Source organism: Hypomesus nipponensis, chromosome 27, assembly GCF_054491055.1.
Source record: "Hypomesus nipponensis isolate SF chromosome 27, ASM5449105v1, whole genome shotgun sequence".
NCBI classification, from domain to species: Eukaryota; Metazoa; Chordata; class Actinopteri; order Osmeriformes; family Osmeridae; genus Hypomesus; species Hypomesus nipponensis.
In genome coordinates, this window is record NC_140387.1 from 10,940,356 (window position 1) to 10,967,518 (window position 27,163).

General features: G+C 41.0%; 2 protein-coding genes across 5 annotated transcripts in view; both read left to right on the forward strand.

Annotated features, from left to right (window-relative positions):
* gpsm1b (G protein signaling modulator 1b) overlaps positions 1-27,163 on the forward strand; it is a 96,308-nt gene that overhangs the window by 46,854 nt on the left and 22,291 nt on the right. Inside the window, exons 10-11 of the mRNA XM_084693671.1 lie at positions 2,848-2,918; positions 8,653-8,817. Coding sequence (XP_084549797.1) covers positions 2,848-2,918; positions 8,653-8,817 — 236 coding nt within the window. The remainder of the gene's footprint in view (positions 1-2,847; positions 2,919-8,652; positions 8,818-27,163) is intronic.
* LOC146220797 (uncharacterized) lies at positions 11,901-13,916 on the forward strand. 4 transcript variants are annotated; one of them, XR_014750882.1, is made up of 3 exons: positions 11,901-13,221; positions 13,351-13,574; positions 13,668-13,916. XR_014750882.1 is itself a non-coding variant. In XM_084693670.1 (3 exons), exons 1-3 carry the CDS (start codon positions 12,897-12,899, stop codon positions 13,665-13,667), a joined length of 405 nt encoding a protein of 134 aa, XP_084549796.1. In that variant the 5' UTR covers positions 11,901-12,896; the 3' UTR covers positions 13,668-13,916. The 4 variants fall into 4 exon arrangements, 2 of the variants coding, with proteins under 2 accessions (XP_084549796.1, XP_084549795.1); XM_084693670.1 differs by having other exon boundaries at positions 13,524-13,574; positions 13,639-13,916; XM_084693669.1 differs by having other exon boundaries at positions 13,524-13,574.

The window sequence follows — 27,163 nt, forward strand, 5'->3', positions numbered from 1 at the left end:
ATAGACCAATATCCACTGGCAAACAGGTCCAACGTTGGCAGACCGGTGACCATGCAGATGTTGACAACACAACCCCCCACACCACAGGGGAGGTGTGGAGGTGGGACAGAGAGAAGAGACCAGGAATTAGAGAATGCAAAGGAGCAACTGACAGTTACAATAACAGTAAGGGTGAGGTCCCCAACGGTCAAGTGTGAACTAGTGTAGCAGTTTAGCAGACAAAAAGGGGTATTTGATGTAGCCCTAGACACCAAGTGCCTGCTCCCCAAGATTGGAACATGAAATCTGTTCCAGGGAAGAGAAACTTGAAATAAGAATGCCCTGTCCCCCGTGGTCTACAACTAGCAATAACGATCAAGTTTGGGTTCACTTTATTCGTAAATTCAAGTTACAGTATATGATACCTATGCAGACATAAATGCTTTGTTTGTAATTTAAAGTTAAATGATACATATACAGACAAACACACACTTCACTTCAGCTTCCTGAATATATTTTAGGAGGTAACTCTTAGTTAAGAACTTTTACTGCTATTTAGGAGAACTCTAAATATAAGATGTTTTGTGAATACGGCCCCAGATCAATATTACAGTTCATTCCAAACCACCAACTTGGCAGTGATGAGAGGTGGAAAGGGTTGAGTCTGGTGGGAAAAGCCTAGTTGTGTGTCTGTGTGAGGAATAGAGAGTATGTGTTTTGGAAGGAAAGAGAAAAGGATATTGAGAGGAAGTGAATAAAGTGTCCACTGTTTGTGTGCATTTAGTTGAAACAGGGAGCATCTGTTTGAGAACATCCACTCGTACAACATAAGATGGAAAGACTCTAAAGGGTGCAACCCTTTTTAAGTTCAAAATGTTGCCCAATAAATACAATTAAACATTTAAAAGTTAAACTAGAAAGGGTACAATTTCTGGGAAAATTGTGAGGTGTGCTTGCTTCGATTGCAATTGGGTCAATTTTTTTACTGGCATTTAAAAACTGATATTTCAAGTATGCATACTTATTATTTAAGAAGATGGCATATATTAAAAAGCATACTTTTTTTTCTGCTCATTTACCCTTCAAAATACTAAATATGGAATGAAACAGGGTTCTGTTGCCATTTCCGTTAGTGCAAGGGAATGGTGATAGGCTATGTTGCAGCCTCACATAGTTCAAACAGTTGTGACATACGTCATTAGTATACTTTTATTACTCGACCCCAACCAATCGGGCTTCAAGACTGGCCACCACTGTCAGTCACCACTGCCCTCCAGTCTGTCAGAGCGGCTTCAAGGTCATCCGTCATCAATCTGCTGGACCTTTCTGCAGCGTTTGATACAGTTAACCATCAGATCCTGCTCTCCAGACTTTCTGAGATGGGCATCACTGGCACTGCGCTCCAGTGGATCTCATCCTACCTGTTGGAAAGATCCAACCAGATCTCCTGGGCAGGCAAACTGTCAGGCCCTCGCCTGTGCCACTGGTGTCCCACAGGGCTCCGTCCTTGGAATCCTCCTCTCCTCTCTGTACACTACCTCACTTGAACCAATCATCACCTCCCATGGCTTCTCCTACTACTTTTACACTGACGACACGCAGCTGTACCTGTCATTCCCCCCGACCGATCCAGCTAGGATTGAGGCCTGCCTCACAGACATCTCCGCCTGGATGACCAAGCACCACTTCCAGCTGAACCTTGCCAAAACAGAACTTCTCATCATCCCGGCCAAACCCTCCATCTCCCACGACCTCTCAATCACCCTGGGATCTGTGACGGTGACCCCTTCATCCTCTGCCAGGAACCTTGGGGTGACCATGGATGACGAGCTCTCCCTCACACCCCACATTGCTGCAGTCTCCCGGTCGTGTAGATTCACCCTTTACAACATCCGGAAGATCAGGAGATACTTGTCTCAGCACTCCACTCGCTGTGAAATATTTTTTACTGTTGCTTGCTTTTCTACAGGTACACTTGCACTTATAGCGATTTATGTTGTTTAATTGTAACTTGTTTAACTACATCTTATGGTTCTTCCCTTTGGCACTTATTTTGTTTGTTCAAAATATGTGCTTCATGTTTTGGCTACCTGCAATGTTTTTGGGGCTATCTTGTTATTATCAGTGACCTATGCACTTTGTAAAGCTCTCTCTTGGAAGTCGCTTTGGATAAAAGCGTCTGCTAAATGAATAAATGTAAATGTATTACTACTCGTAGTTAGCTGACTCTCTACCTACCTCTGACATGGAGCGGAGCACTATGATTTCATTCATTCTCGTCCACATTTAGGAAATTATACCTGCTAGGTTGTGCTATCCAGTTCTCTAAAGCACAGGATGCTGCTGTGTTAGCCAGCTACAGTACTAGCTTCCAAACACACTTTCAAGCACTTAGTTAGTTTTGTTTTCCCTGTATTTGCGCTGTTGAGGTAGTATTGTGGTGGGACTGATAGATTATTAAAGCAATTAGGCAGAACAGGGGTATCAAACGATGATCATAAGTCCTGTAGAGCAATCGATGCCATTCAAAATCCGATAGGAGTGGATAACCGCAAGGCGGTTTTCCCTAGTTACAGTGTGGACAGTCGGTCACATGACCCTTGTCTTCAGACAAGAAAGTTGTTACGTAAGGGATAGTGCCCGACGAGGTGTACAATATCACACAATAATGGATGATGCGGAGGCTGGTGTATTGACCAATAACCCATGGGTTGTCTGGTCAATGGCACTTGGCATGACTGCAGCACACCCATGGGGGAATTGGGCGATGTACCACACCCTCTCATGCTTTATTGCTTCAACAATAAACTCTTATGAGTGGAGTACTTCTCAACAAAAAAACAATTATGTGTGTCTTTTCCACCATAGGAGCAAGACCTAAATTTGCCAAGAGAAACAGCATGGACAGTGTAGAGCTGTGGAAGTATTCATCAGATAAGGTAATCATACAAAACACAACATACTAATTGTTATCATTTTTTTAATCTATTTCTATCTATTTAACCTACGAATAATATTCTACTGTTTCATATACTTTTTTCTATTCATAATGGGCTTTCTTTTGTTGTACTTGTAAATGTATTTTGTGCAGCAATAAAGTTCACATTTTACCCGGTTCAGATACTTTAATGCGAATTATATCACATAATGCCACATCATATTTCACATGTAGTGTCTGGATGCTGCTTTGTATTATCAATGATCTGTACAACAATTCTTCAAGTGTCATTAGTTAACAAAGGGACTACATTTACATGTATTCATTTAGCAGACGCTTTTATCCAAAGCGACTTCCAAGAAAGCGCTTTAAAAGTGCATAGGTCACTGATAATAACAACAAGATACCCCCAAAAACATTGCGGGTAGGCAAATGAAGCACATATTGTAAACTACCAAAATAAGTGGCAAAGGGAAAACCCATAAGAGCATGTATTTAAACAAGTTACAATTAAACATGAATCGCTATAAGTGCAAGTGTACCTGTCGAAAAGCAAGCAACAGCAGATTAAGATTTGTTTGTCTACAGCCCCACCAACAAATAAAAGGTTTGCCATCAGACCATAGACCTAATATTAAGTAGACCAAGCATCAAACCTCTTTAAAGATGGCGCCTTGTTGATTCCAAGTGCTAGTGATATACAGTGAGGGGATTTTTGATATACAGTTAGGTTTATTTGAACAGTGAGAGACAACAAACAAACAAAAAGATCCAACTTGTTATAAATTGATTTGCATTTTAATGAGTGAAATAAATATTTGACCCCCTCTCAAATAAAACGATTTCTGGCTCCCAGGTGTCTTTTATACAGGTAAGAAACTGAGATGAGGAGGACACTCTTGACAAACATTGTGAGTGCTCCTAATCTCAGTTTGTTACCTGTATAAAAGACACCTGTCCACAGAAGCAATCGATCAATCAGATTCCAAACTCTCCATCATGGCCAAGACCAAAGAGCTGTCCAAGGATGTCAGGGACAAGATTGTATACCTAGACAAGGCAGGTATGGGCTACAAGACCATAGAGAAGGTGACAACAGTTGGTGTGATCATTCGCAAATGGAATAAACACAAAAGAACATTCAATCTCCCTCGGCCTTGGGCTGTCTATATCTGTCAATGATCTCAAAGCAGCTGGGACCATGGTCACCAAGAACACAATTGGTAACACGCTACGCCGTGAAAGACTGAAAGTGAAGGTCCCCCTGCTCAAGAAAACACATGTACAGGCCCGTTTGTCAATGAACACCTGAATTATTCAGAGTAGAACTGGGTGAAAGTGTTGTGGTCAGATGAGACCAAAATCGAGCTCTTTGGCATCAACTCAACTTGCTATGTTTGGAGGAGGAGGAATGCTACCTATGACCCCAACAACACCATCCCCACCGTCAAACACGGAGGTGGAAACATGCTTTGGGGGTGTTTTTCTGCCAAGGGGACAGGACAATTTCACCGCATCAAAGGGACGATGGACGGGGCCATGTACCTTTAAATCTTGGGTGAGAACCTCCTTCCCTCAGCCAGGGCATTGAAAATGGGTTGTGGATGGGTATTCCAGCATGACAATGACTCAAAACACACGGCCAACAGGCCAAGGCAACAAAGGAGTTACTCAAGAAGAAGCACATTAAGGTCCTGCAGTGTCCAAGCCAGTCTCCAGACATGAATCCCATAGAAAATCTGAAGGTTCGAGTTGCCAAACGTCAGCCTCGAAACTTTAATGAATTGAAGATCTGCAAAGAGGAGTGGGACAAAATTCCTCCTGAGATGTGTGCAACTGATACAATACAAGAAATGTCTGACCTCTGTGATTGCCAACAAGGGTTTTGCAACCAAGTACTTAGTCATGTTTTGCAAAGGGGTCAAATACCTATTTCACTCATTAAAATGCAAATCAATTTATAACAATTTTGACATACTTTTTCTGGATTTTGTTATCCAGTTATTGGATTCTGTTATTTTGTTATTCTGTAAACCTACCATTCAAATTATAGACTGATCATTTCTTTGTCAGTGGGTAAACACACAAAAACACAGAACATACAAAATCAGCAGGGAATCAAATCTTTTTTTCCCTTACTGTACATTTCTTTTTTTAAGTATGATTGTATGTAATGTGTCGTATTAAGGTAACAGTAAACTTGAATACCTGGCTCCGTCATTGTTCTGGCTGGGCATAAAAAGTCTAACCACACCATCTATCTTGTAGTGAAATAAGTATAACTAGAGAGGGTAAAATTTCAGGGGAAATTGTGAAGTGTGCTTGCATCCGTTGCAGACGGGTCCGTTTTTTATACTATAAGTATGGCTACTTATTATTTATGAATATCGCATAGATTAAAAAGCTTACATTTGTTGCTGCTCATTTACACTTCAAAATAATAAGAGGTGATATGGTGATAGACTATGTGGCAGCAACAGTTGAAACAGTTTCATGAAAATTGAAGAAATTGGGCAATCCTGTGTAAAAATGGTCTTAACCTATATAACTTAAACTTGCCCTTAAGTTTTCCCCTCCTTGTGATATTTTTTGGCATAAATATTACATTCATTCATTAATAAAGAACCCACTTTGAAACAAGCTGATTCTAACAACGTTGTCACTGGCAGTATCTCAGCTGGAATCCCTATTACAACATTTCCGTTTGCAAGCTGAAAATATACCCAAAAAACATAAATAAGCTTGAAAAATGTTTTGGGAAAACTGGTTAATTTAACAAAGTTAAGCGATTGTCAGTAACAACGTCTCTGTCTGAAAACGCTGGGCTCATGTTAGCGGCTATCCGCATTGTAAGTAGGGAAAAGCGCATTCAACTTTGTCAGCTTCTCTAATACTCTCTCTATACCAGCCTCTCTCATAAGTGCACTTCCCCCACCTGTCACTGAAGGTCAGTCACTGCTGCTGTTGCTAACCAACCTTCACTGAGGGGATTGTTTGAATGCGCCCAAATTGAAAAATGTTTCTTTATGTATACAGGAGACCACACATTCATAGATATAGGCTTACGTTTCAACTATATAGAAACGGATTATACAAATCTAATATATAACATCCCCACCCCTAAGCTGTCCTAACTCCTTCGCACAACACTCTTAAACTAATCTGGCACACAATCAAGGTGCCCTAAACAAAAAACAAGGGGGGGGGGGTCGGCCCAGTGTCTTAATTAGGGTGTACAGACAAGGGTGTAAGTATTCCTAAGGGTGGAATGTAAGCCCATGGACGTCTTACCTATAGAACAATTATCACCCTACGTCACACGACTGTCAAGCAGGCTCAACTGCGCATGTCGGTTGCAAAATACGAACTTCTCCAGAGTCTATTACACTTGGTGTGTCGATCAGGTCACAGACATCCCAACCTGCAGAGACTAATTTCAGGGAGGTGGCTTCTCCAGCCCCCCCCCCCCGAGACACAATCCGGACGCATGATGTACCCCCTTAACCAGCACGTATCGCTATTCCCCCCCCGAGACGCAATCACGACGCGCGCTATGCTCCTGTCTCTACCAGAAATGACCACTGGACAGTCTCCCGCTCGCTCTAAATAGCTCTAAATACAAAATCCCCGATTTCCAGTATATTGTATAGCATTTGCGGGTGTCATGGAGCCGCTATTAAAATGCAGGAGACTCCCGGAACTTCCGGGAGACTTGGGATGTCTGACCAAAAAGACACTAGTATGAGTAAGCACAGTAAGTATATTTGGGGATTACCTGCATGAGTAAGTTTGGTGAGTGGGGGGTGCATTGCACAAGATGGGGCTAGTATGAGTAACCACAGTAAGTTTTAGGCATTTGACACTTTTCTAGTGAGAGTTGGGGGGGGGGGGGGGGCTTTTCATGGCAAGAAGGAATACAACAAACCTGTCGTGAAATGCACCCCCCCTCTATTGTCTGTTCTGTATATCCCAGCATCAAATAATTCTTACTGTACACTGAGGGCACTAGTATGAGTAACCACAGTAAGTTTCAGGCATGTCACACTGTCCTAGTCAAGGTTAACAGGGGGTGCATTGTACTTACATGTAATGGAAAACCTGCCATGAAATGCTCTCCCCCCGCATAAGTTTATATCCTTCTACGCCAGCATTATGTACATTTAATAGCATAAATTGAATACCAATACATGTGTATGTAAAGGGTGGACAGGTCTGAAAACAGAACAGTCCATGGTAGTTGAGGGATTATTATGTTTTATTTTTTCATTTATTTCATTGATTTAAACAATAAGAATAATATTTCCTTTCTTAAAAATTTGATTTGATGGTTCTTTTGATGTTAATACATGGTTGATACATTGTTTTTAGTACTTGTCTTTTGTAGGCTAGGCATGTGAACCTTTGGTCCCTTTTCAGGACAGCTGATTCTGGATCAGAAGGCTGTTGTTTTCGACCTGTCTGAGTAACCCACCCTACGCACAGGCTAACTGCATTAAAATCGCATTCCTTTGAACCTATACATTAGTATGAAGAACCGTGCCATGTGAAATACTTTGAACTACAACAACAATCATGATCATACTGGGGTATATTTCCTCAGAATGCGATATCGTGGAGCAAGAATGTTGGTTCGCGTTCTTTACTATACCGTTTGAATGACGAATTTTAAGGATTTTGTGTTGAAAATAGCATCTGATATTTACACAGATAAGACATCCTTCTCTTGAATTCAACAACAAAGACGGTATAATGTGAGACTTCTGTCTCCCCTTCTTTTGGATGCAATATCAAGACGAAATCCTTCACTCTTTGAATCGCGCGCGCTCCCGCGAGGGGATTCCAATCCAGAGAGTCATGCATCGGGTGATACAACACAGGCACTAATGATTGGGAGGCATTCGGACCGAATACAATGACTTGACAGGGTACTTGTCTGTCTACCTACTTAGTAGTAGGTAGTAGGCAGTAGTCAGCCAGCGTGTTCATGTGTTTTAGAGGAGTGTTTTTGAAGGAAGGGGTAGGAGATTTGAATTTGAATTGTTCGAAAAACGTACCTATCCTGCCTTTAAAGGTTAAATAAATTAAAAAGGGGGAAACTAGCACCCCATCTTTTGGCCTACGTCAAAGGTGACATAAACCTATAAACTGGTTGCCATAAACAAGTCACTGTATTGCACAAGACCAAACGAGCAATTAATGCAAATTCAACATGGTGCTGACCATATCTCAGTATTGCAAGCTTCATTGGGTCAGTGAGCACTTGTCATAGAAACTAATGGCCATCTTTAAATAGATTTTATGATTGGTCTACTTAGTAATAGGTCTATGGCTCCACTGTACAGTCATCGAAGTAAACCCACCCCATATCAAAAAAATGGTTGTGATCGGACCAGCAGTTTTCGCAGCTCAGGGGAATGGCAGGGAAGCCAGACCCCGAGCCATTCGTTTTTTTCCCAGGCTAATGTTGTGTAGTGTAACTAGATGAAATGCTGAAATGTTAGTCATGAGTTACACCTTCTTGAAGAACTTGCATCCAAAAGTGTGTTGTCTAAATGCATACAATTTTTATTTTTTTGCCATGTCATGGAAACCTTCAGTATCAACAAAGTATAGCCTACATCTAAGGGTTAAATGTTCTCTTTGTGATAAAGCTAAAGGCAGCAAACTCTAACATATACAGTATCTATGACCTAGGATCATGAAAAATTGCTCAACTTCCAACTTTGTATGAATAGAATGGTGACAGCCAGGACATGGACAGCCTATCCAAGAGACCTAACATTCAGCAGTCACAGCCTATCAGAAGGAAAGGCTACACAGACAGCCAATCCTCTGAGGAGAGGCAGTGGCTGGATTCTCCTGTAGACACCGACGACATCACAGTCCATCTGCCACCTCCAGTGAGTATTCACATCTCCTTCATTGCCATTTTGGAATTATCTTTACATATCCTGGTTATGAGCTTAATTTATACATAGCAAACCCAAGCACTGTAATCAAAAGGATATTCAAATATAGCTGCAAGCAGCAATGAGGGGGCCAAGCAGGTCAAATGACAAGAAAAAAACTTTTTAGACATCCTCAGAACAAGGTTCCAAGTACATATAGCAGGTTTTGTGTGAATCCATCAAAGATTTGCTGAGATACGACCCAACTTCCTGTTTGTTGGGTCTCCTGCCGATTTTGATCGGCTGTACCAAAAAACGGTTTTGATAATCAAAAAACCATGGAGGCTTGTGAAAGCTCATGGAAACTTGTGAGGCTTGGTCTGAAGATAATCTGGGCCAAATCTGGTGAAGACTGGACAAAGATTTTAGGAGGAGTCGCGATTGGATTGCTCCAATAGGTTGCATGAAACTTGGTGAAAATTTGAGATGCTCTGATCAGGTTTTTTGGTGCCGATCACCAATCACTGAAATCAGTATCTGCCAATCCGATAATACCGATCACGGTGTCGATTACAGCATTCTATTTATTGTGTAGCATTATTTATGAAATTAGTTATTCTTAACAACATTGGTATTGTATTTTAAGTATTTAAATTACAAGACGAGAGTATCATGAATTGACAACCATCCATTATTTTGCAGGGAATGTGCAACATTCCAGTGTAGAAGCTCTCTCACTTACTATAAAATGTGTAAATAATACTAAATATTAAAATAATAATAAAGATATTCATCTTTAAATAAAAATCACAACTATAGAATCACATGTGCAACATTCCACTCTCTAGACTCTAAGTTTGTAAATAAAAAATATATTTTTTAAGCTCCAAGTTCTCTTGAGAGCCTCTAGACTCTAGAGCTTAAAAAATAAATAAAAAATACTAACTTAACTCAATTCCACAGTTACTCTTTTTTTTTTTATAAAAAAACAAAAAAAAACATCAGAACAACATAAAAAAATTAAAAATCCACAGTTCCTCAAGCAGAATTCACCTGCCATAAACTTAGAGCCTAAAGTAGATCAACTCAGAGTTCAGGGTTAGGCTCACAGTTTTTTAAACCCGCTAGCTGGAATACCCTGGGGCAGGGGTTCCCAATCCTGGTCCTCGGGCCTCCCTGCCCTGCATGTTTTAGATGTTTCCTTGTTCCAATGTACCTGATTCCAATGAATGGTCGTTAGCAGGTTTCTGCATAACTAGATAATGACCCATTCATTGGAATCAGGTGTGTTGGAGCAGGGAAACATATAAAACATGCAGGGCAGGGAGGCCCGAGGACTGATTTGGGAACCCCTGCCCCGAGGTATTACATCCCGTCTAATGCCGAATAACAGTTAGTCTAATAGGTAACGTCACAGTGTCCAATCCCGATCGCCATAAGCTCTTATTGTCCAATCCCCATTTCTCCGACGTGACGCAGTTTCTGGTCTTTTTGAAAGCATTTTCACCCGCGATCACCAGCAAAGTGTAAGTAGTATTACTTTATGCATATCAAACAATCTATGTGTCAAATTTCATGAACATGTATGAACGTTTACATGTCTAAATACTATAGAAAAGTTACTTTGATGAGAGAAAGCAGAAAGACCACTCGGCGACACTCGGGCAACGATCTTTACTCTGAAAAGTGTTTCTGTATTGTCATCGTACTGCTACTATGGGTTGGCATATGAGTGTATTTCAACGCTAGCTCAACACTACTTTGTCTAGCCAATGAAAATACACCGTCACGTGTGACGTGATCTGTAGTCAAGGGGAGGGAGGGGGCAGGCAAACAAGTTTGATGTCTGAAAAAAAAGTTGTGACTGCGGGAAAAACTTATAAATAATCGGAGCACTATCATGTTTGTTTTGTAGATCTGAAACGTAAAGACAGACATAATCAAATGTTTTTTTGTTTTTCATAAGCCAGGCTACATCAAGTATTTTCATGCACAATGATAATGAATTACTAATAAATTATGCAAATAATGTTGATGAGTGTGTGTGTGATTGAGAGTGAGAAAGACTGTCTGTACATTTGTTGAAAGTCAGCAGTGACTCTTAAGATTAGAAACATTGTTTGTGTAGATAAACAATATAATACAGTGCTAGGTTATATAATATTGTTGAGTCAATTTCTCTCTTGTGTGTTTTACGTTCCTGCCTAAAAAGATAGAGAACAGAGACAGAACAAAGGAAGAGAGGAGAGAGAGAGAAAATGAGGAAAAGAGGGAGCAGAAAAGACGTGAAAGATAGCAAGGAGAAAAAAAGAAGCAAGAAAAAAAAAGACAGCAAGGAGAACAGAAGAAGCAGAAGCAGGAAAGAAAAGAAAGATAGCCAGGAGAAGAGAAGAAGCAGAAGCAGGAAAGAAAATAAAGATAGCAAGGAGAAGAGAAGAGGCAGGAAAGACGTAAAAGAAAAGAAAGATAGCAAAGAGAAGAGAAGAAGCAGAAAAGAAAGGTAGGTAAAGTGTCAGTATAAGAGTTTTTTCCTTTACACGAGGATCAAGAAAAGAAAAGATGGATATACAAATTGTAAATCTGCAATGGTTTAAGGTAAATATATATACATATATGGCTATGCATGTGGCAAATATGCATGTGCCTATACATGGCAATTTATAGAATTCATCAGCATTCTTCAGACATTTTAAACTACTTTTGAATTTCTGACTGTACCAAAATAAATGTGTATTAGCAGATGCCAAACATCCGGAAAATGCGGAAGAGGGAGAGGATGACGAGGCCATGGCGCAGGCCCTACAGGAGGTGAAAGCAGGCAGGCTTAATCCACGGCAGGCAGCCCAGGAGTTTGGGGTCCCAAAAACCAGCCTGAGTGACCGAGTCAGTGGAAGGGTGTCCTCTGATTGTGTTCCGGGTCAGAGGACTCTCCTCACCCCTGCAGATGAGGATTCCCCGGTGGAGTACCTCTTGTACTCTGCCAGTCATGGGTTTCCACTGATGAAGTCTCAGGTCCTGGCCAACGCTCTGGCCATCTTTAACCTCCACCACCAGGCAGCCCCCAAGACCAGGCTTTGCCAGACGTGGTGGGTCAACTTAAGGGAGCGGCACCACCATCGCCTGACTGCCCGGACCCCAGACATCATTGACCGTGGGAGGGCATCCTGCGCCAAGAGGGGGCCAATAGAGGAGTATTTTAAGCTCCTCACCACCACCCTGGAGGAAAACGGGTTGAGGGAGAAACCCCATCAGGTTTACAACTTTGACGAGACGGAGTTTCAGGTGGACTCTACAAGAAGGAAGGTCATAGTGCCCCGGGGGACTAAACATGCTTACAGGAAGGCCCAGGGACCACATCACCGTCCTGGCCGGCCTCAACTCGGCTGGCGAGGATGTCCCCCCTTTCATCATCTACAAGGGAGGATATCCAGGGGGGCCCTATAATAAAGAAGGGGTTCCCGATGCCCTCTACGGGAAGTTGCCAGCAGGATACATTGACAGTGAAGTCTTTAGGAAGTGGTTTGTCGGGCACTTCCTGAAGATTGCCACTCAGGAGCACCCGCTGCTACTCATAATGGATGGACATCAGTCCCATCTGGATACAGAGCTGGTCCGGGCGGCACAAAGGGAGGGTGTCATTCTCCTGTGCCTGACACCACATCTCACATCCTTCAGCCTTTGGATGTGAGTTTCTTCAGACCCTTGAAGGCAGATTTCTCTGGTGTTACAGGAGATCTGTCGGCAGTGAGCCACTCCTTCTTGGTTTCTAAGATGGCCATTGACTTGTCATGCCGTCCGGGCCAGGGTGCGGGCCCTCCTCACGACCTCCGCCAACCCCATCGGCATCTTCCTGGGCTATACCTGATGTTGCACTTTCCTCCCAACATCCCCTTTTCCCAGCCCAACCCCCACCTGCTCCACCTGCATCTCCACCTCCCCCCACCCCAAATCCTTACATCACCCATCCCCTGGTAACTTCAGGCCGGATTACAGTTGACCTGGCCCACCTCCTGGCCGAAATATAATATAACCGCCACACCAGTAAGGTCGGGAGGAATGTCACCAAGGCCAAGTTACTGATAGCCCAGGAGATGTCCGACGTCATCGAGGAGGCGGAAGACCAAGCTGTGAGGAGGGAAGCTCAAGCTCTGGCCAGAGAAGACAGAGAGCAGCAGCGGGCCAAAGACACCGGCTTGGCAGCCACTTCCTCCATCCTGTCTGGCGGCTCCCGCCCCAGCCGCAAAAGACAAGTGTCCCCTGGGGCTACTTCCGCCTTCAGGTCCGGACTTTCCATCGCAGGTCCCTCATCCCACTCTGTCCCCCCTTCTGCCTCCCACGGTCCCCGGCTGCCTGCCTGCACAACATCGCTCCAGAGCCTGCCTGCTGAGGAACACGGCCACCTTTCCCCATCTCCTGGTCAGCACACACCTATTTACCATTTTAATTTGCGTATAGATTTCAATGCATTAACTATTGTGACACTTAGAAATTAGTATGTATTTTAGTATTATTAATTATTTATTTTTTTGCCTTCAACATTGGCAGGGGGATGTGGCCTCCAGGGGACTCAAAGTCATTCCTCCCCCTCCCACTGAAAATGCTTTATGTAACCTGAAAAAATACAATATTACAAGATGATGGTGACATTAGCCTTGATGAATACTAAACAAAACATGGTTATGCTTTTTCTGTAATTCATACAACCTCCAAACCTGCAGACGCCGGACCATCATCCAGCTCTTCGTTTGCTAGACCCACGACATCCACCGGTAGTGTACTTCATGTCAACTTTCTTTGAATGCCAACTCATGAAAATCTGATAATTGTTTTTAGTTCAAAGTTGTTTTTTATTCTGTGAATAGGTCACACTCCTGAAGACATGGAGACAAAAGTTTGGGAGTGTGGCCGGTGCAGGGAACTTGACCCTCCTGAGAGCTGGGAGGGATTGGTGTCGTGGGTTCAGTGTGACAGCTGCCACACATGGTATCACGCCATGTGTGTGGGTTGGGATGAGGAGCTGGATGACGAGGATTATTTAAAATGTTATTAGTGTCCATATTAATTTTGTATTTTTCTGTTTTGCATTTCAATAAATGTTCATATTTTCAAAGATTTGCACAAGTCATTTGTCTTTTGCTAACCGTCCTGTCATCCCATCTTTGACCCCATTCAATGTTTAACGTCTCTAAATATATGATTGACTTTTGCTTCATATTTCATGACTTCCTAATTTAATGGGGACAACTGAATAAACGTTAAATTAACATATGTTTTCAATGTTCTGTACACATGTGGTATGCATTGGTGTTCTTTGGATGAAAGATATTTGTACATTTGAAGGTAACAGGAGGGTTTTAACAATGTAGCTTCTCGATCATGAATACTGGTGTTTTTATTTTATAATATAACTCTTACTCTGCAGTGTGTGTTATGATAGTAATTGTTATATACAACCAGTGTTGGGTGTAACGCGGTGTAACGCGTTACTGTAATTAAATTACGTATCCACTAAAAAAGTTAAGGTATTACTGTTCATTTTTAGGTAATTTAATTACAGTTACTTGTAATGTACTTGCGTTACATACCTACTGTAAATTAGTCAAACAGTTCTGTATAAATCAATATTGAATTAAGATCTAAATGTATCGTTTTAGGGTAAAAGTGAACGCTGCCTCTTTAAAATTGTTAGCTGTAGTGCAGTTGCACGGGAGACACAAGTTTTTGCTGCATAAGCGCGGGCTCTAGCGTTTTGAAGTGGAAGATTTTGGACTCGGTGGAAGCAAGTAGCTCTAGCTGTTTTACCAAATGGAAATATTCCAAGTACTTTACCTTTTTGTCACAGATTAACAAGAACATTAATTTCAATTGCAAGCTATGTTCTGGGGAGAAAAAACGATACCCGGCTGCGGCTAGCACAAGTAATGTACTGAAGCACCTCACAAGGCAGCATCGACGAACAGGCTAAGCTAACTCTAAGGGCCCTATTTTAACGATCTGAAACACAAGTATCAAAACGCAAAGCGAAAGTAACTTTGTGGGCGGGACTCCTGCGCGGTTGCTATTTTGCCAGCGGGATAAATGACTTTGCATCTGGCGCAAATCTAAAATGGGTTTGTCCGAAGTAGCTACATTACTAATGGGTGTGGTTTGGGCGTAACGTGCAATAAAGCAATCAGATCGTCATCTTTTTAGAGCAGCGCTCTCAGCCATGGTGGATTGCTATTATAACGGCGGATTTGCCAGGCGCACGCCGGAGCGGTTCACAGCCGAGGAGACCGTCGTTCTAGTCAGGGCTGTAACAGTGAGGTGACATTGTAAAGCAGTTTTCTCATTGCACAAAATTGCCCGAATGCTGCTCATTCAAATTCTTATTTTAAATATAATTGTTTCAATTGTTATATTTTTTAATTGTTTAGTTCTTAGAATTAGTTTAACTATTGTATTTTTTTAACTTAATTCAAGACCCGGATGTGTTTATTGTTAGCACCTTCCTGCCGCAGTAAATTCCGTGTTTGTGTAACATAGGCTACATGGCAAATAAACCCAATTCTGAATCTAAATTTTGGGGCGTGACAAAGGCACAGACCAGATCCAAAAAAGGTGTAGCAACATTTCGCCGGCTTTTTGGAAATCGACCGTTTTACTGCTACATTTTTTAATTGTGAGATGTTTATAGGAAAGAGGTGTCAGTGGGACTTGAGGTTCACTGTATGTCCATTTTACCCACCAAACTGTCGTTATTCAACTACGACAAGGTAAAATCGGTTTTGCAGTCAATGACTCCTTTAAGTTCTTAACACTGCACAATTCTCGTTAGAGCCCATAATGGCAAATTGTTATTGACTGTCTTAGTTGATGGGAAAGCTGTAACCTTGTTTGCGTTAACTTTGGGCCGATATGATCAACAGGTTGTAGCGTCATCTCCATGTATAAAGGGCACATCCTTGAGGGGAGTTCATCAGACTCCGACAGACTACCCTATATACGCAACTTTGTCTGGTACTTCTGCAGAAAGCAATTTTATAAAAAGGACATGGACAGCTTGAGGTTTGATTCTCAGGTTTCCATCACAGAAAGATTCTTGCCTTTGAAGATAAAATACACAAGTCACAATTTGTAGAATACAAATTTCATTTTATTTTAACTTGAAGATGCCTTTTGGATGAGTTGGCATACAGTTAATTGTGTGTCAAAAAACAGATATATTTTAGTTGAGAGGCAGTTCTATGGGCGTATGTATGATATTGGTTGTAAAAAGTTATTTACAAATCAAATTTGATTTGATGTGTGTGCAGATGCGCTTGTCTTGATTATGGCATTCATACTTGCCCCTTTCTCCAGTTATTGGATTGCCAATTCCATCTTCTGCATCTTAATTTTTTTGTATTCCATTTCCACATCAAGTGCATAATCTTTTTTGGGGAGGTATCTCTTGTAGACACTTTTTACATTTAATCCTTTTTGAAGAGTTGGAATTTTTTTGAATGCCCTTATGTTTCATTCAGTAGTATTATACTCACTTTGTCACCAGTGTCAGTGCGTAAAAAAACCTGTACTTTATTTCCAGCCTTTCTCTCTGGTTTTGTTTATTGTTGCTGTATTGGCTTTTTTAGTAATTGGTGTCCAAACCGCAAAACCACCTAAAGTGTTTCTACGTATTCTTATTGGGTGTGCTTTGCCTTCGGCAAGGGCACAACCATTGTTATCTCACATATATATATTTTTTCCCCCCTAAGGCTCAGTCAATATTTGGACTACATAGACAACAGCTGTGTCAAAATGTTTGTCTTGGTCTCGATTGAGTTGCTTATATTGGGAGTTCCGTTCCGTTGCACAGTTTAGGAGGTTACAACGTTTTTGTGGCGAAAAGTGCCTTTAGTCGACGAAGGGTACTCTGTGCTAGCTACGTCACCACGTCAACACACGTTAGCAACGACGCATGGATAGCGTAAGGGGTCCCATTATCGTCCACCTAGCTCTCGACGCTCGTTAGCAATGTTACCAAAATGTCATTATAATACAAATTAAAAACGTTATGTCACAACATTGTACTTTAATATATAGATACACACCTATATTATAACATTCCGGTTTTGAAATCCAATCAGGATATGCCTAGAAATGTTACTTTCCTGACTTTAGCAGTTAGTCAGGGGGTCCCATTATCGTCCACCCAACCACTTTCAATGGAGAAATGTCAGTTTGACGCTGCGGAAGGCAGATGCTACACATACGGTTTGAGAAGGTATTTACATACTCAAATCTCAAAGTAAGAAGCTGTAATTTGGTGTGCAGCAATATAAGATGGATACATATCGATGAGTTACTTTCTTTTGTTGCTGCTGTATATCTTCTTTAAGAAATTAACGGAAGAAACGGTTGTGGACGATAATGGGGCCCCGAACGTTGGAGATTTAGAGTGGACGATAATAGGGCCCTTTACACTACAACATGATAGAGACGTTCTAGCATACAAGTTGGAGCTTGGATTATGAGTGAAAAATACCACCCCCAAAAATGTCCAACCATTGGACTTTGTTGAGAAAGCGATTTTGAGTGGAACTGCAATCTCGGACTTTTGATTTAAGTCGTGAAAGTCTTTGTAATTTGAGTGAGTGCGGGTTGCCCGTGAGACCGCCTAGTCTTTTAGGCGGCAGTCATGGTAGAAAGTGTCATAGTAGTATTTTCTAGGGCTGTCCCCATTTAGTTGACTAGTCGATTTTCTGGTCAATATGCTCTTGGTCTACTAAGATTTTTTTAGTCGATCTGCCATATGGCAGTGTGAGATCTGATTCCCGCTTGTGTCATCGTTGCTGAATTAACGAAATGTTCAACAGAAATTGTAGATTATATTATTTAAGACAAATAATCAAACACAAACAATATATAATTTAAAAGATAAGGTGTTACTGTTTTCCCTTTCGTTAATCTGCGCTTTGTTTTGGTTTGGTATTTTGCACACGGCACAAACACAATTGGCTGCAGAACTTCAAACTCTGCCATAGCCTACTTTGTCGGTGTTATTAAGTCAAAATGGCAAAGAAATATGTGGTATGGCAGCATTTCATTAAAGTACATTTACAAAGTACCGGGTGACTCAAAAAACATTGAATGCAAACTCTGCCAACAACGGTTTATTTTTCATAGTTCTATGTCAAATATGATGTAGCCTACCACCTGAAGTTGGTCTAGCCCAACTTCGCTCATGCTAACGCCCTGGGTTGAAAAATGAATATGCCTATTATAAGAATCACATCCAAATCGAATGACATTATCTTCTCCGGCCAAGACAACAAAATCTTTCTCTGTTGCAACGTTCCCCACTCAGCGTCTACGTAAGTTCGCATGCTGCAAGTTCAGGAAGTGATAAGCGCGCTCTGATGATTTGCATGTGAAACAAACAATGTTTTTAATTTGTAGTACATTGTAAGAGATACTTTATACCATCGGCATTTGGTTACAACAGGACTGGTGATACGAGTCTTATTATTAGTAGGCTATTAGCGGCTGAATCTGCAATGTCCAGCAGCTATTGAGTCAGATCGCGAAAATGTTTGTACGTTTTTTTTTACAAGCCTTTCAAAGTTTGATTAGTTGAATTCCAGTCGTTTTGGCCAGTCTTGGTCGACCAAAGAAAATCTTACACGAAAAAACAGAAAGAGGGAAATTTTATGATGATATGACTATTGTGAAGACAGCCAGGTGGTGAGATTTTAATGTAGGTGGCCAGGGCCGGAGTGGGGCCACTTTTCAGCCCGGGAGTGTCAGGCCCATGACCGGCCCACTTTTTTTTAAATACCAAACAGGAACTGATGCAGCCTGCTTTAACTGGGGGGTGCAGTGAACTTTTCTGGGGGGTATTATGATTACAGAAAGGGATCGCATTGTTTTTTTTTATATTGATAACATTTTTTAGACTGCTAAGATCCGAGTGTTAATCAGGCACGTAGCCAGACTTTGTAAACATTCTGGCCTTAGCGCAAAGCTTGGACGTATGGGTTTGATGGGATGCAAGATAAGGATTTCTACACGTAATGCGAAAAGTTTGGGTCATAATTTGGGCACAAAATAGTTTAATTGTCAGACGTTTTTCAAGTGGTAAAACCTTGTCTAGCGATGCCATCACTCCGGCCCTGCTCCCATCCATCCTCGCTGACGAGTTACGGTAGGGCTAGGGTGACCAGACGTCCTCTTTTACCCGGAGATGTCCTCTTTTTGAGACCTAAAGAATGCGTCCGGCAGGGATTCCAAAATCGTCTGTGATTTTACCTCGTCGGATATTTGTGTTTCTCTGGGTCTTTCACAAACTAGTTATTACGCCCTTACAAGTGTTGGAAAGGGTATGTCCGTTATGTTCCACCTTCCTGCGCGAGCTCTGACTGTAGAGAACCCCCCCCGAAGCGACAAAGTGTCCTCTTTTTCACAAACTCAAATCTGGTCAAATCCCTGGAGAACTCCCTCATATGGTACAACCCATGCAGACGCTGAGGTGTCAGAATGCGGAACGTGTGTAGCCTACTTTTAGAGAAGATAATACTAACGTGACAAATGTCAACATCAAAAAATACGGTCGAAAAGTGAAGTGGCCCACTGGCCCAAAAGTGAAGCTCTCCTGATTCTCCCGATTACCCACCCCGGCCCTGTAGGTTGCTGTAAAAACTTTGATTTGTTTGCTACGTAAGAGCCCCGTCCGCCTCCATTGACGATTGCGGCAGCAACACCAGTGTTGACACTCGCCGACAACAGTGTTGTCGGTCTGCTTCTGAGTATTTTCATAATTTTGTACCAGGGTCAATTCTACATCAAAATGTAGAGCAGTGTTTTAAAGATACGGCAATTGCGAAGACAGGCAGCGGGTCAGCATATTTTTGATTTGTGTAAAACTTGGAATTTGAGTGAGACCACGTCTTGTTTCGACGTTAGCCGTCAGACTCGGCTCGCCCACTGGCAGTGTGTAGTAGTGGGTACTGTACTGCCTTCAATGCCACAGCTATAGCTAAACTTTATTGTCAAAAGAAACGTTCTCATTTCCGGCACTTTCAAACAATTGGTAAAGTGTGGCTAGCAACAGCAGCCAGCTTGCCTCTAGCAAACTTCTTTTGAATTAACTATGTCCCCCTAAATTAACGTCAAACGTATTAACGTTTTGGGGGGCATATTTTCAGTTAACAGACGGTACTGTTGGAATCGCAATTCCATCTGAAATACTGCCAGTGACAACGTTGTAACAGAAGCTTGTTCCAAAGGGGGTTTGCTTGTTAATGCATGAAAATATCACTAGAAGGGAAAACCCACCTGCAACCGACGCAAGCAAGCACACCCTATAATTTCCCCAGAAATTATACCCTCTGTAGTTATAATACATCTTCTTCTGCCATAGGAGTCTATGGCAGCCCCTAGAACCATATTGTCAGAAGTTGTGAAATTTGGCACACTCTTTGGGGCCAGTCCCCTCATCAATTTCACCAAGTTTCTATCCATTTCAGTCTCCATTTCAAACCATCTAGCGCCACCAATGGGTCAAAGTTGAAGGTGTATTTACACACTTTACTTTTGAACCACGTCTCATTTTCGAAAATGAGGTATCGTTGTATACTCAAGACGAGTCCAATGACGTCATACTCAGTTATATAGATTCTCCGCTATTTTGAATGTTAAGGAAAAGCTTTTTTTCTTATCTCCTCCTACAGTTTTTGTTGAATCTTCTTCAAAATTGCCACGGATGATCTTCAGACCAAGCCTCACAAAAGTTATCATATGGGTTTTTGATTTTCCAAATCGTTTGTTAGTTACAGTCACACATCAAATTGATGTGGCCGAATTGACAACGTTGCCGCCATTTTGATTGAATGAATATGACGTTTTTTCGCTACCCCTCCTATAAAGTTTGTCCAATCTTCACCAAATTTGGCACATATTCTATTCAGACCAAGCCTCACTAAAGACAATACATGTTTTTTTGATTTTCTAAACCTTTTGACTGGAACAGCCAATCAAAGTTGTCAACCAAGCCACCATAAAAGAAGTGAGGTCATATCTCAGCACCTCTTTACTGCATTTACACCAAACTTTGCATAAGGAGTAGGGACCCTGTTCTAAAGAGGTCCAATAGTTTAGCCAGCTAGAGGTGAAATGGCAATCCTCACTTGGGATGGGTATCGAGGACCGGTTCTTGTTTAGAATCGGTCAGTTTATGGTATGGCGACTGTATCGAGCGATGGAAGGAATCAAATTACGTCAAGTCCTCGAGACGTCAGTCTCACAATCGTCATTGACAACTTGATAAATAAAGGTTGTGACAATTTTTCAATTTTCAAGTGTCAAATAATTTACCATATATCTTCTTGTATTATAAACAACGTAACGTCTTTGCTACTTTGCCTTCATAACATTTATTTTTAGGTTCTTATAATATTAATTACACGACTGGGTCAACTGAGTATGTCTTAGTGGTAAGAACGCTGCCCCTCACCCAGACACAGTGAGATGGCATACGAGCAACACGTTTTAGTGGAAGTATATGCTAAATAAATATATTATATGATAATGTAGGCTAGCGGTTAAAGTTTTGGAACATGCTTTTGCAACCGGGAAAGGGATGGCCACATTTTAAGGCTGGTAAAACTAGAGAAAGATGTAGGCTATGTGCTTGTGTACCTACTATCTCACATTTATTTATTTTTATATATCATTACGAAGGGTGCGCTAGCCACAAATCGTTCGCAAAAGTGATGAAGAACATAAAAAAAACACAACCTTATATACAGTTTAGATCAAATGGCATTCTGTAAGGTCAATCAATCAATGTTGCAAACTCTGTGATTGGTTCACTCAACTTAGTGACATCTCCACATCAATTGTCTCACAGCTCTTTGATGTGGCATCTCTCTCCAGGGCAGTAGATAATAAAGTCACGGGAGTTGACCAGTCAAATGGTCAACTGTCCTTTGTGTGACCATCTTCAAACAAGAATTTTAATTAACAAATTAAAACAATATACTGATTGGAAAGCACAAGTAGGTTATCTGTACTCCATAGCCTAGTATTTGTTTCTGCAATGTATTTTCCTATAGATTACATTTTGTATTACCTTGCACATCAAACAAATGAACTAAGCATTCAACATTGTCAGCTTCTCATACACTCCGTCTAGGCCTGTATCATACTACATATCTTAAGTAGTTCAAACATATAGTTTGAACTACTTAATGAACCTTAGCGCAAGTTCAGTTAGGCAGGACCGACCCCTGCACTCGGGCATTCTCGATAATGTTTCACTATTTCCCCCCCCCCCGCTAAGAACGCTCTACTTTCCCTCTTCCTATGTCGGCTGTCCTCTGGGTTTCAGTTTGAATAATTATGGCATAAAGGGGGGTCGAGCCAGTTACTTAAATTTTCAAAACACTATTTTGTGATCATGTTCTGCGTACATAACGCTAGCCACAATGCTAATTTGTTATGTTAATGCTATGCTATGCAATGCTATGTTAAACCATATTGGTTTATGAAAACGCCATGGGAAATCTAAAATCTTAATTTCACGGATTTCAGGAGTTTCCCTTTGGATTATTCATTAGCACTTTTTGTATGAGAGAATATCTTTAGGGGTATGATACAAGTAAAATAGCTTTTGTTGCAATTTGTGTGAGGTCAGATTATAGTATTACTGGACTTAGAACGCATCAGGACCAGTAGTATTTTGTATTTACTCTCTTAAAAAAGGCTGTGAGATATTCCTGGGCAGTAGGCAGAGACGGACAGGCAATGAAAATGGCCCTGGACTTTTTGACAACAACCCACTGTTTATCGAAAATTAAGGCTGTAATGTATAGCTTGAGGAAGAACTTGAGCTTGAGCAAGAACAAGAACACGGACACAATAATCATCGGGGACCAGATGCTGGAAGATGTCGACAAATTCACCTACCTGGGAAGTGTGATAGCTGTTGATGGTGGGACAGAGGAAGACGTGAAGACAAGAATTGGGAAAGCAAGAACAGCATTTAACATCTTAAACAAAATTTGGAAAAGTAAAAACATCTCTCTCAAGACGAAGCTCCAAATCTTCAACTCCAACGGTAAAACCGTGCTGCTCTATGGCTCCGAAACCTGGAGAACCACCACTAACACCACAAACAAACTACAAACCTTCATAAACCACTGTCTAAGACCCATCCTTGGAGTCTTCTGGCCTAACACAATTAGCAACATCAACCTGTGGGTATGCACAAAACAGGAAACAGTAGATATACAGCTGTTAAGGAAAAAATGGAGCTGGATTGGACACACACTACGAAGAAACACAACAGCAATAACAAAACAGGCATTGACATGGAACCCACAAGGCAAACGGGGTAGGGGACGACCCAAAAACACCTGGAGAAGGAGCACAGAGCAGGAATTCATAAAGAAGGGGCTGACGAGGAAACAGCTGGAAAGGATGGCTCAAGACAGACGAGGGTGGAAACGATTCATCAATGGCCTATGTTCCGTGGGAAATATAAAGGCCTAACTAACTAACTAATTTAGGTTGAGATGGAATCTGCTTGAGACTTAGACTGAAGTCCCCAAAACTTATGATCTGATGCCTTGACTTTGACATAAGCAATGCAAGGCAGTATTGAGATGAGTAAATTATGTTTTTGTTTTGAACTTTGTTTTCTTTTCCACAATATTTTCTATTGCAGCACAAAGTAGTACTGGAACACAACAATCGCATAAACTGGGCCACCTTTCATTGCAGTCATTGCAACAAGAAGTGGCAGTTTTGTTTTAACTTGTAGTGTAACGTCGATGTTAGATGATGGACAATGTAACCATACTTGAATTCTCAAGGCCCACTCCTTTTTTCTTCCCATTCTCTTTATCTGTTCTAATTAAGCAATGGAATAATGCATAGTCAAAGAGAGAGGTTTCAAACAGTCAGAGAGACTGTGAAGAGAAAACAAAGAACACAAGAAATAACAGTTAATTGTGCTTTTAGGAAAATATTTTAGACTGTGTTTAAGACATATGTAAGATGTAAGCTCATTTCAACAGTTTGATATTAATTCTAGGGAAATTGAAATTTCAGAAGAACATAATTTTATCAATTTTGTGAAGCGTTTGTAAGAAGGTGTTGGCTTTGATGAATGTGTTATTAATTATTAATATTAACACAGCACAGTATGATATTTAGGGTGTCTGAGTAAAGAAACATTCTCGTGATTTGTTGGTAACTTGGTTCTATCCAGTGGTTTTGCACTGGCATGCAATGTCCCCCTGCACCCCACTTTTCTGATTCCCTTATCCTCCCTCGTCTTTTACCCTGATCCACTGCCTTTGCTGTGCTAACAATGTGACCTTGATCAGAGGACCCCCTCTCCCCATAATGAGTTGTTTTCCCACAGTGGAAGCACAGGCTACAGCTGGGGTAAAATATGGGGGGGGGGGTCTATAGGGAAACAAAGGGGGATAGTGAGAGAGATTGTATGTGTGTTGGAAAGATAGAGGTGTAGAATATGGTGGAGCTGAAGTGGATGGGAGGATATAGATAGGGAGGGGGAGCCACAAGGAGGAGCAGAGTAAAAGTGCAGGGTGGAAAAGAGGAGAGTGGTAAGTGGAGAGGGAGAAAGGGATGTGCAAGTTAGACCTTTGGACCGAGAAAGAAGGGTTCTGTGAGAACGAAAGAAAGGGTGAAAATAGGGAGAGGCTTTTGTGGTAAGAATAATAATCATTTATATATCTAATTAAGAATAAAAATGCTTGATATTTTTACCTGTGCTTTCACCTAGCTTTCATAATTTGTCTTCAATTACTTGTTGCTGTTTTTGGTTTTTTTTGCTGCTAGGATGAGATACATCTAGAAGCAATTAAGTGCTTATAGGACCATCAGTAAAACGGTCAAGTTTGATGTGCTCAAAACTAAATTGCAATGTCAGGTTCCCCTGCAAACAGCAAACCATTATTACTCGTTCCAAATCGCTTTTTAATTTGTCTAGACAAATCCCATCAATGAAAGGATTGTAGAAAAAAATGTGCAAAAACAAATTAATGTGTACCTATTGGCTTATGGAGATAGGTCCGCCATATTACATAAGGGTACTTTTCTCTTTATGGAGCACTAATGCTAGGTGTTCATTAGTTAGTAGTGCAAAATATAGCAAAACTGTCGATCCGAAGCACAGTTTTGAGTCACGGATCACAGATTGGATAATTTAGTAAAACAGTTTCACACTATTAAACTATTAAACTTTGCAAATGATCCACAATTCACATGCGTGCCGAACCGTGGAGGTTGATCCATACGGATCATGGATCAACTACGGTCCGTTACAGGTTACACCACTATCATTAGTCCATTATCACTTCAGCAAATGGCTGACATTGGAAGGAGGGAATTGTTTGACACTACCCAATGCTATTGATGGGTAATGTGTTCTGTGTTTTATGTACTTTGATGCCCCCTGTCTCCAGCCAACCTGCCCTGGTCCATAGGTCTTGACATGAAGAGCTCACACAGAGACTTTAATTTGTGTAGCTGATTACTCCAGGGTTATGGATGTATGTACAATCCTGAGGATTTCAGATTCTAAGATGCATATCCATAGTTTGGGGTTACTTGTTTGTGTGTGAAACTCTTTTCTCAATAACAGTTGTATGCAGAATATATGTATATATAAACACAAATGTGTGTGTGTATTTATATTAAAGCATCCTTTATGTAGGTTTGTGAGCTTTAGGATAGGTTTTGATCTCCCTTGTCCTCGTTTCAGGGTTATAAGCTTATTTTTACTCTTTGTATCCATTAGAGAGACAAAACCACCTTGGAAATCTAGGCCAAGGTGCAAACTGTTGGCAGCCCATTCCAAGTATTGGCCAAAGTGTATTTTCTGTTATTAGTGTTCTGCTGCAAGCAGAAACACTATTGTTATTCTCAGTACTGTAACGGAAACACAAGGCCCCCCCGCAGAATAACCCTGAGAGCCCCCCCCCCTCAAACAGAGAACAAATGTATTCCAACAGAAAAAAACATAGGCTAGGGCCTATCAAACAGCTCAAACAGAACATGACTGGCTCCGTCGTTGTTCTAGCTCGGCTAAGCAAGCTAAATTAAGCCTATACCTATGTTACTATTATAATGATCATGAGTGTTGCTTACTATTAGATTATTGTTAATGCCATTGTTGTGGTGTTAACTGACATAAATGTCCAAGAATATAACGACCATAACAATATTGTCGTTATCAGACATGATTTATACATCTTCGTCTTTGCTCCAAAATAAAATGTCAACAATCTATAATGACTCCGTAACCACGATATTAGAACTAATTATATTAGGCTATATGTTTGTCATGCCATGAGCATAACAGCCTTCATTAGCCTACAACATGTTTAAATCTGCTTTAAAATAACGGAAATAAACTCTACAAACAACCGTCATGTATGTGTGCAACCATTTGTAAGATTCTCTGTGGATTATCAAGCCTTTTCTCCTTGTTATAATTCAGCTAAGGTAAATCAGCGATTTGCTGATGTTCCCTCATGTGCTCGTCCCCTGTTTGTATCCGCGGGCACGTTTACAGGCAACTTTTCTTGACGTAAGCAAATAAATGGGGTGCTAGTTTACTCATTTCGGATTGGTTTCGAATTTAGCAAAAATCAGGAAAAATTATTCCGTAAAAAAAAACTAGTAGTATGAGCCAGGTTCAAGGATCAAACTAAAATTATTGGGGGAGATAGTTTTAGATATGTTGACTGGAGTTAATAGAATAAAAACGACTGGACTAGTCGGGTAGCAAATCGGAAAATGCAATACCACTAGTGATGGAAAGTTCGGTTCATTTTATTGATTCAGTTCTTAGAATCTCGTTCAGTAAAATGAACAAATCTTTTTTCAAGTCATTCGTTCATTTCAACCGGGGGTATCATATTCTCATGTAGGTTAGTGCATAACATGTGCACCAGCAGATACTATTTCAAAAGAAATTCCTGCATTAAAATAATGTATCATGAGTTTGTATGATTTGGTCATGTATTATCACACTAGCATTTAATTATCACGTCAAACAATTACACTGCACTAAACTGTAAGTGTAAATGTAAAGTGAAAATAACAAAACCAGTCAGTATGATGACTTGAGCGAATATCATTCACGTCTTACTAAAACAGCGGCCACGTGAAAGGGAATAAGGAAACCTTATTTTTCGTTTCCTCTACTAAAAAATACAATGCGGGTCACATGAAAAAAGGATCCAAAGACTCGTAGAAAGACCGAGTCAGGAAATGAACGAATCGTTCGTTTCCTCTAGCTACAGAGCCTATGCAGGTCACGTGAAAAATGATCCAAAGACTCGTAGAAAGACCGAGTTGGGAA

Excerpts from the sequence above, each read along its gene's own strand:
- LOC146220797 (XM_084693669.1), top strand. The coding sequence starts at position 12,897 with ATGTCCGACGTCATCGAGGAGGCGGAAGACCAAGCTGTGAGGAGGGAA. Across the intron at positions 13,222-13,523 it reads CCACCTTTCCCCATCTCCTG|ACGCCGGACCATCATCCAGC; the intron begins GTCAGCACACAC and ends CCAAACCTGCAG. Across the intron at positions 13,575-13,667 it reads TAGACCCACGACATCCACCG|GTCACACTCCTGAAGACATG; the intron begins GTAGTGTACTTC and ends TTCTGTGAATAG.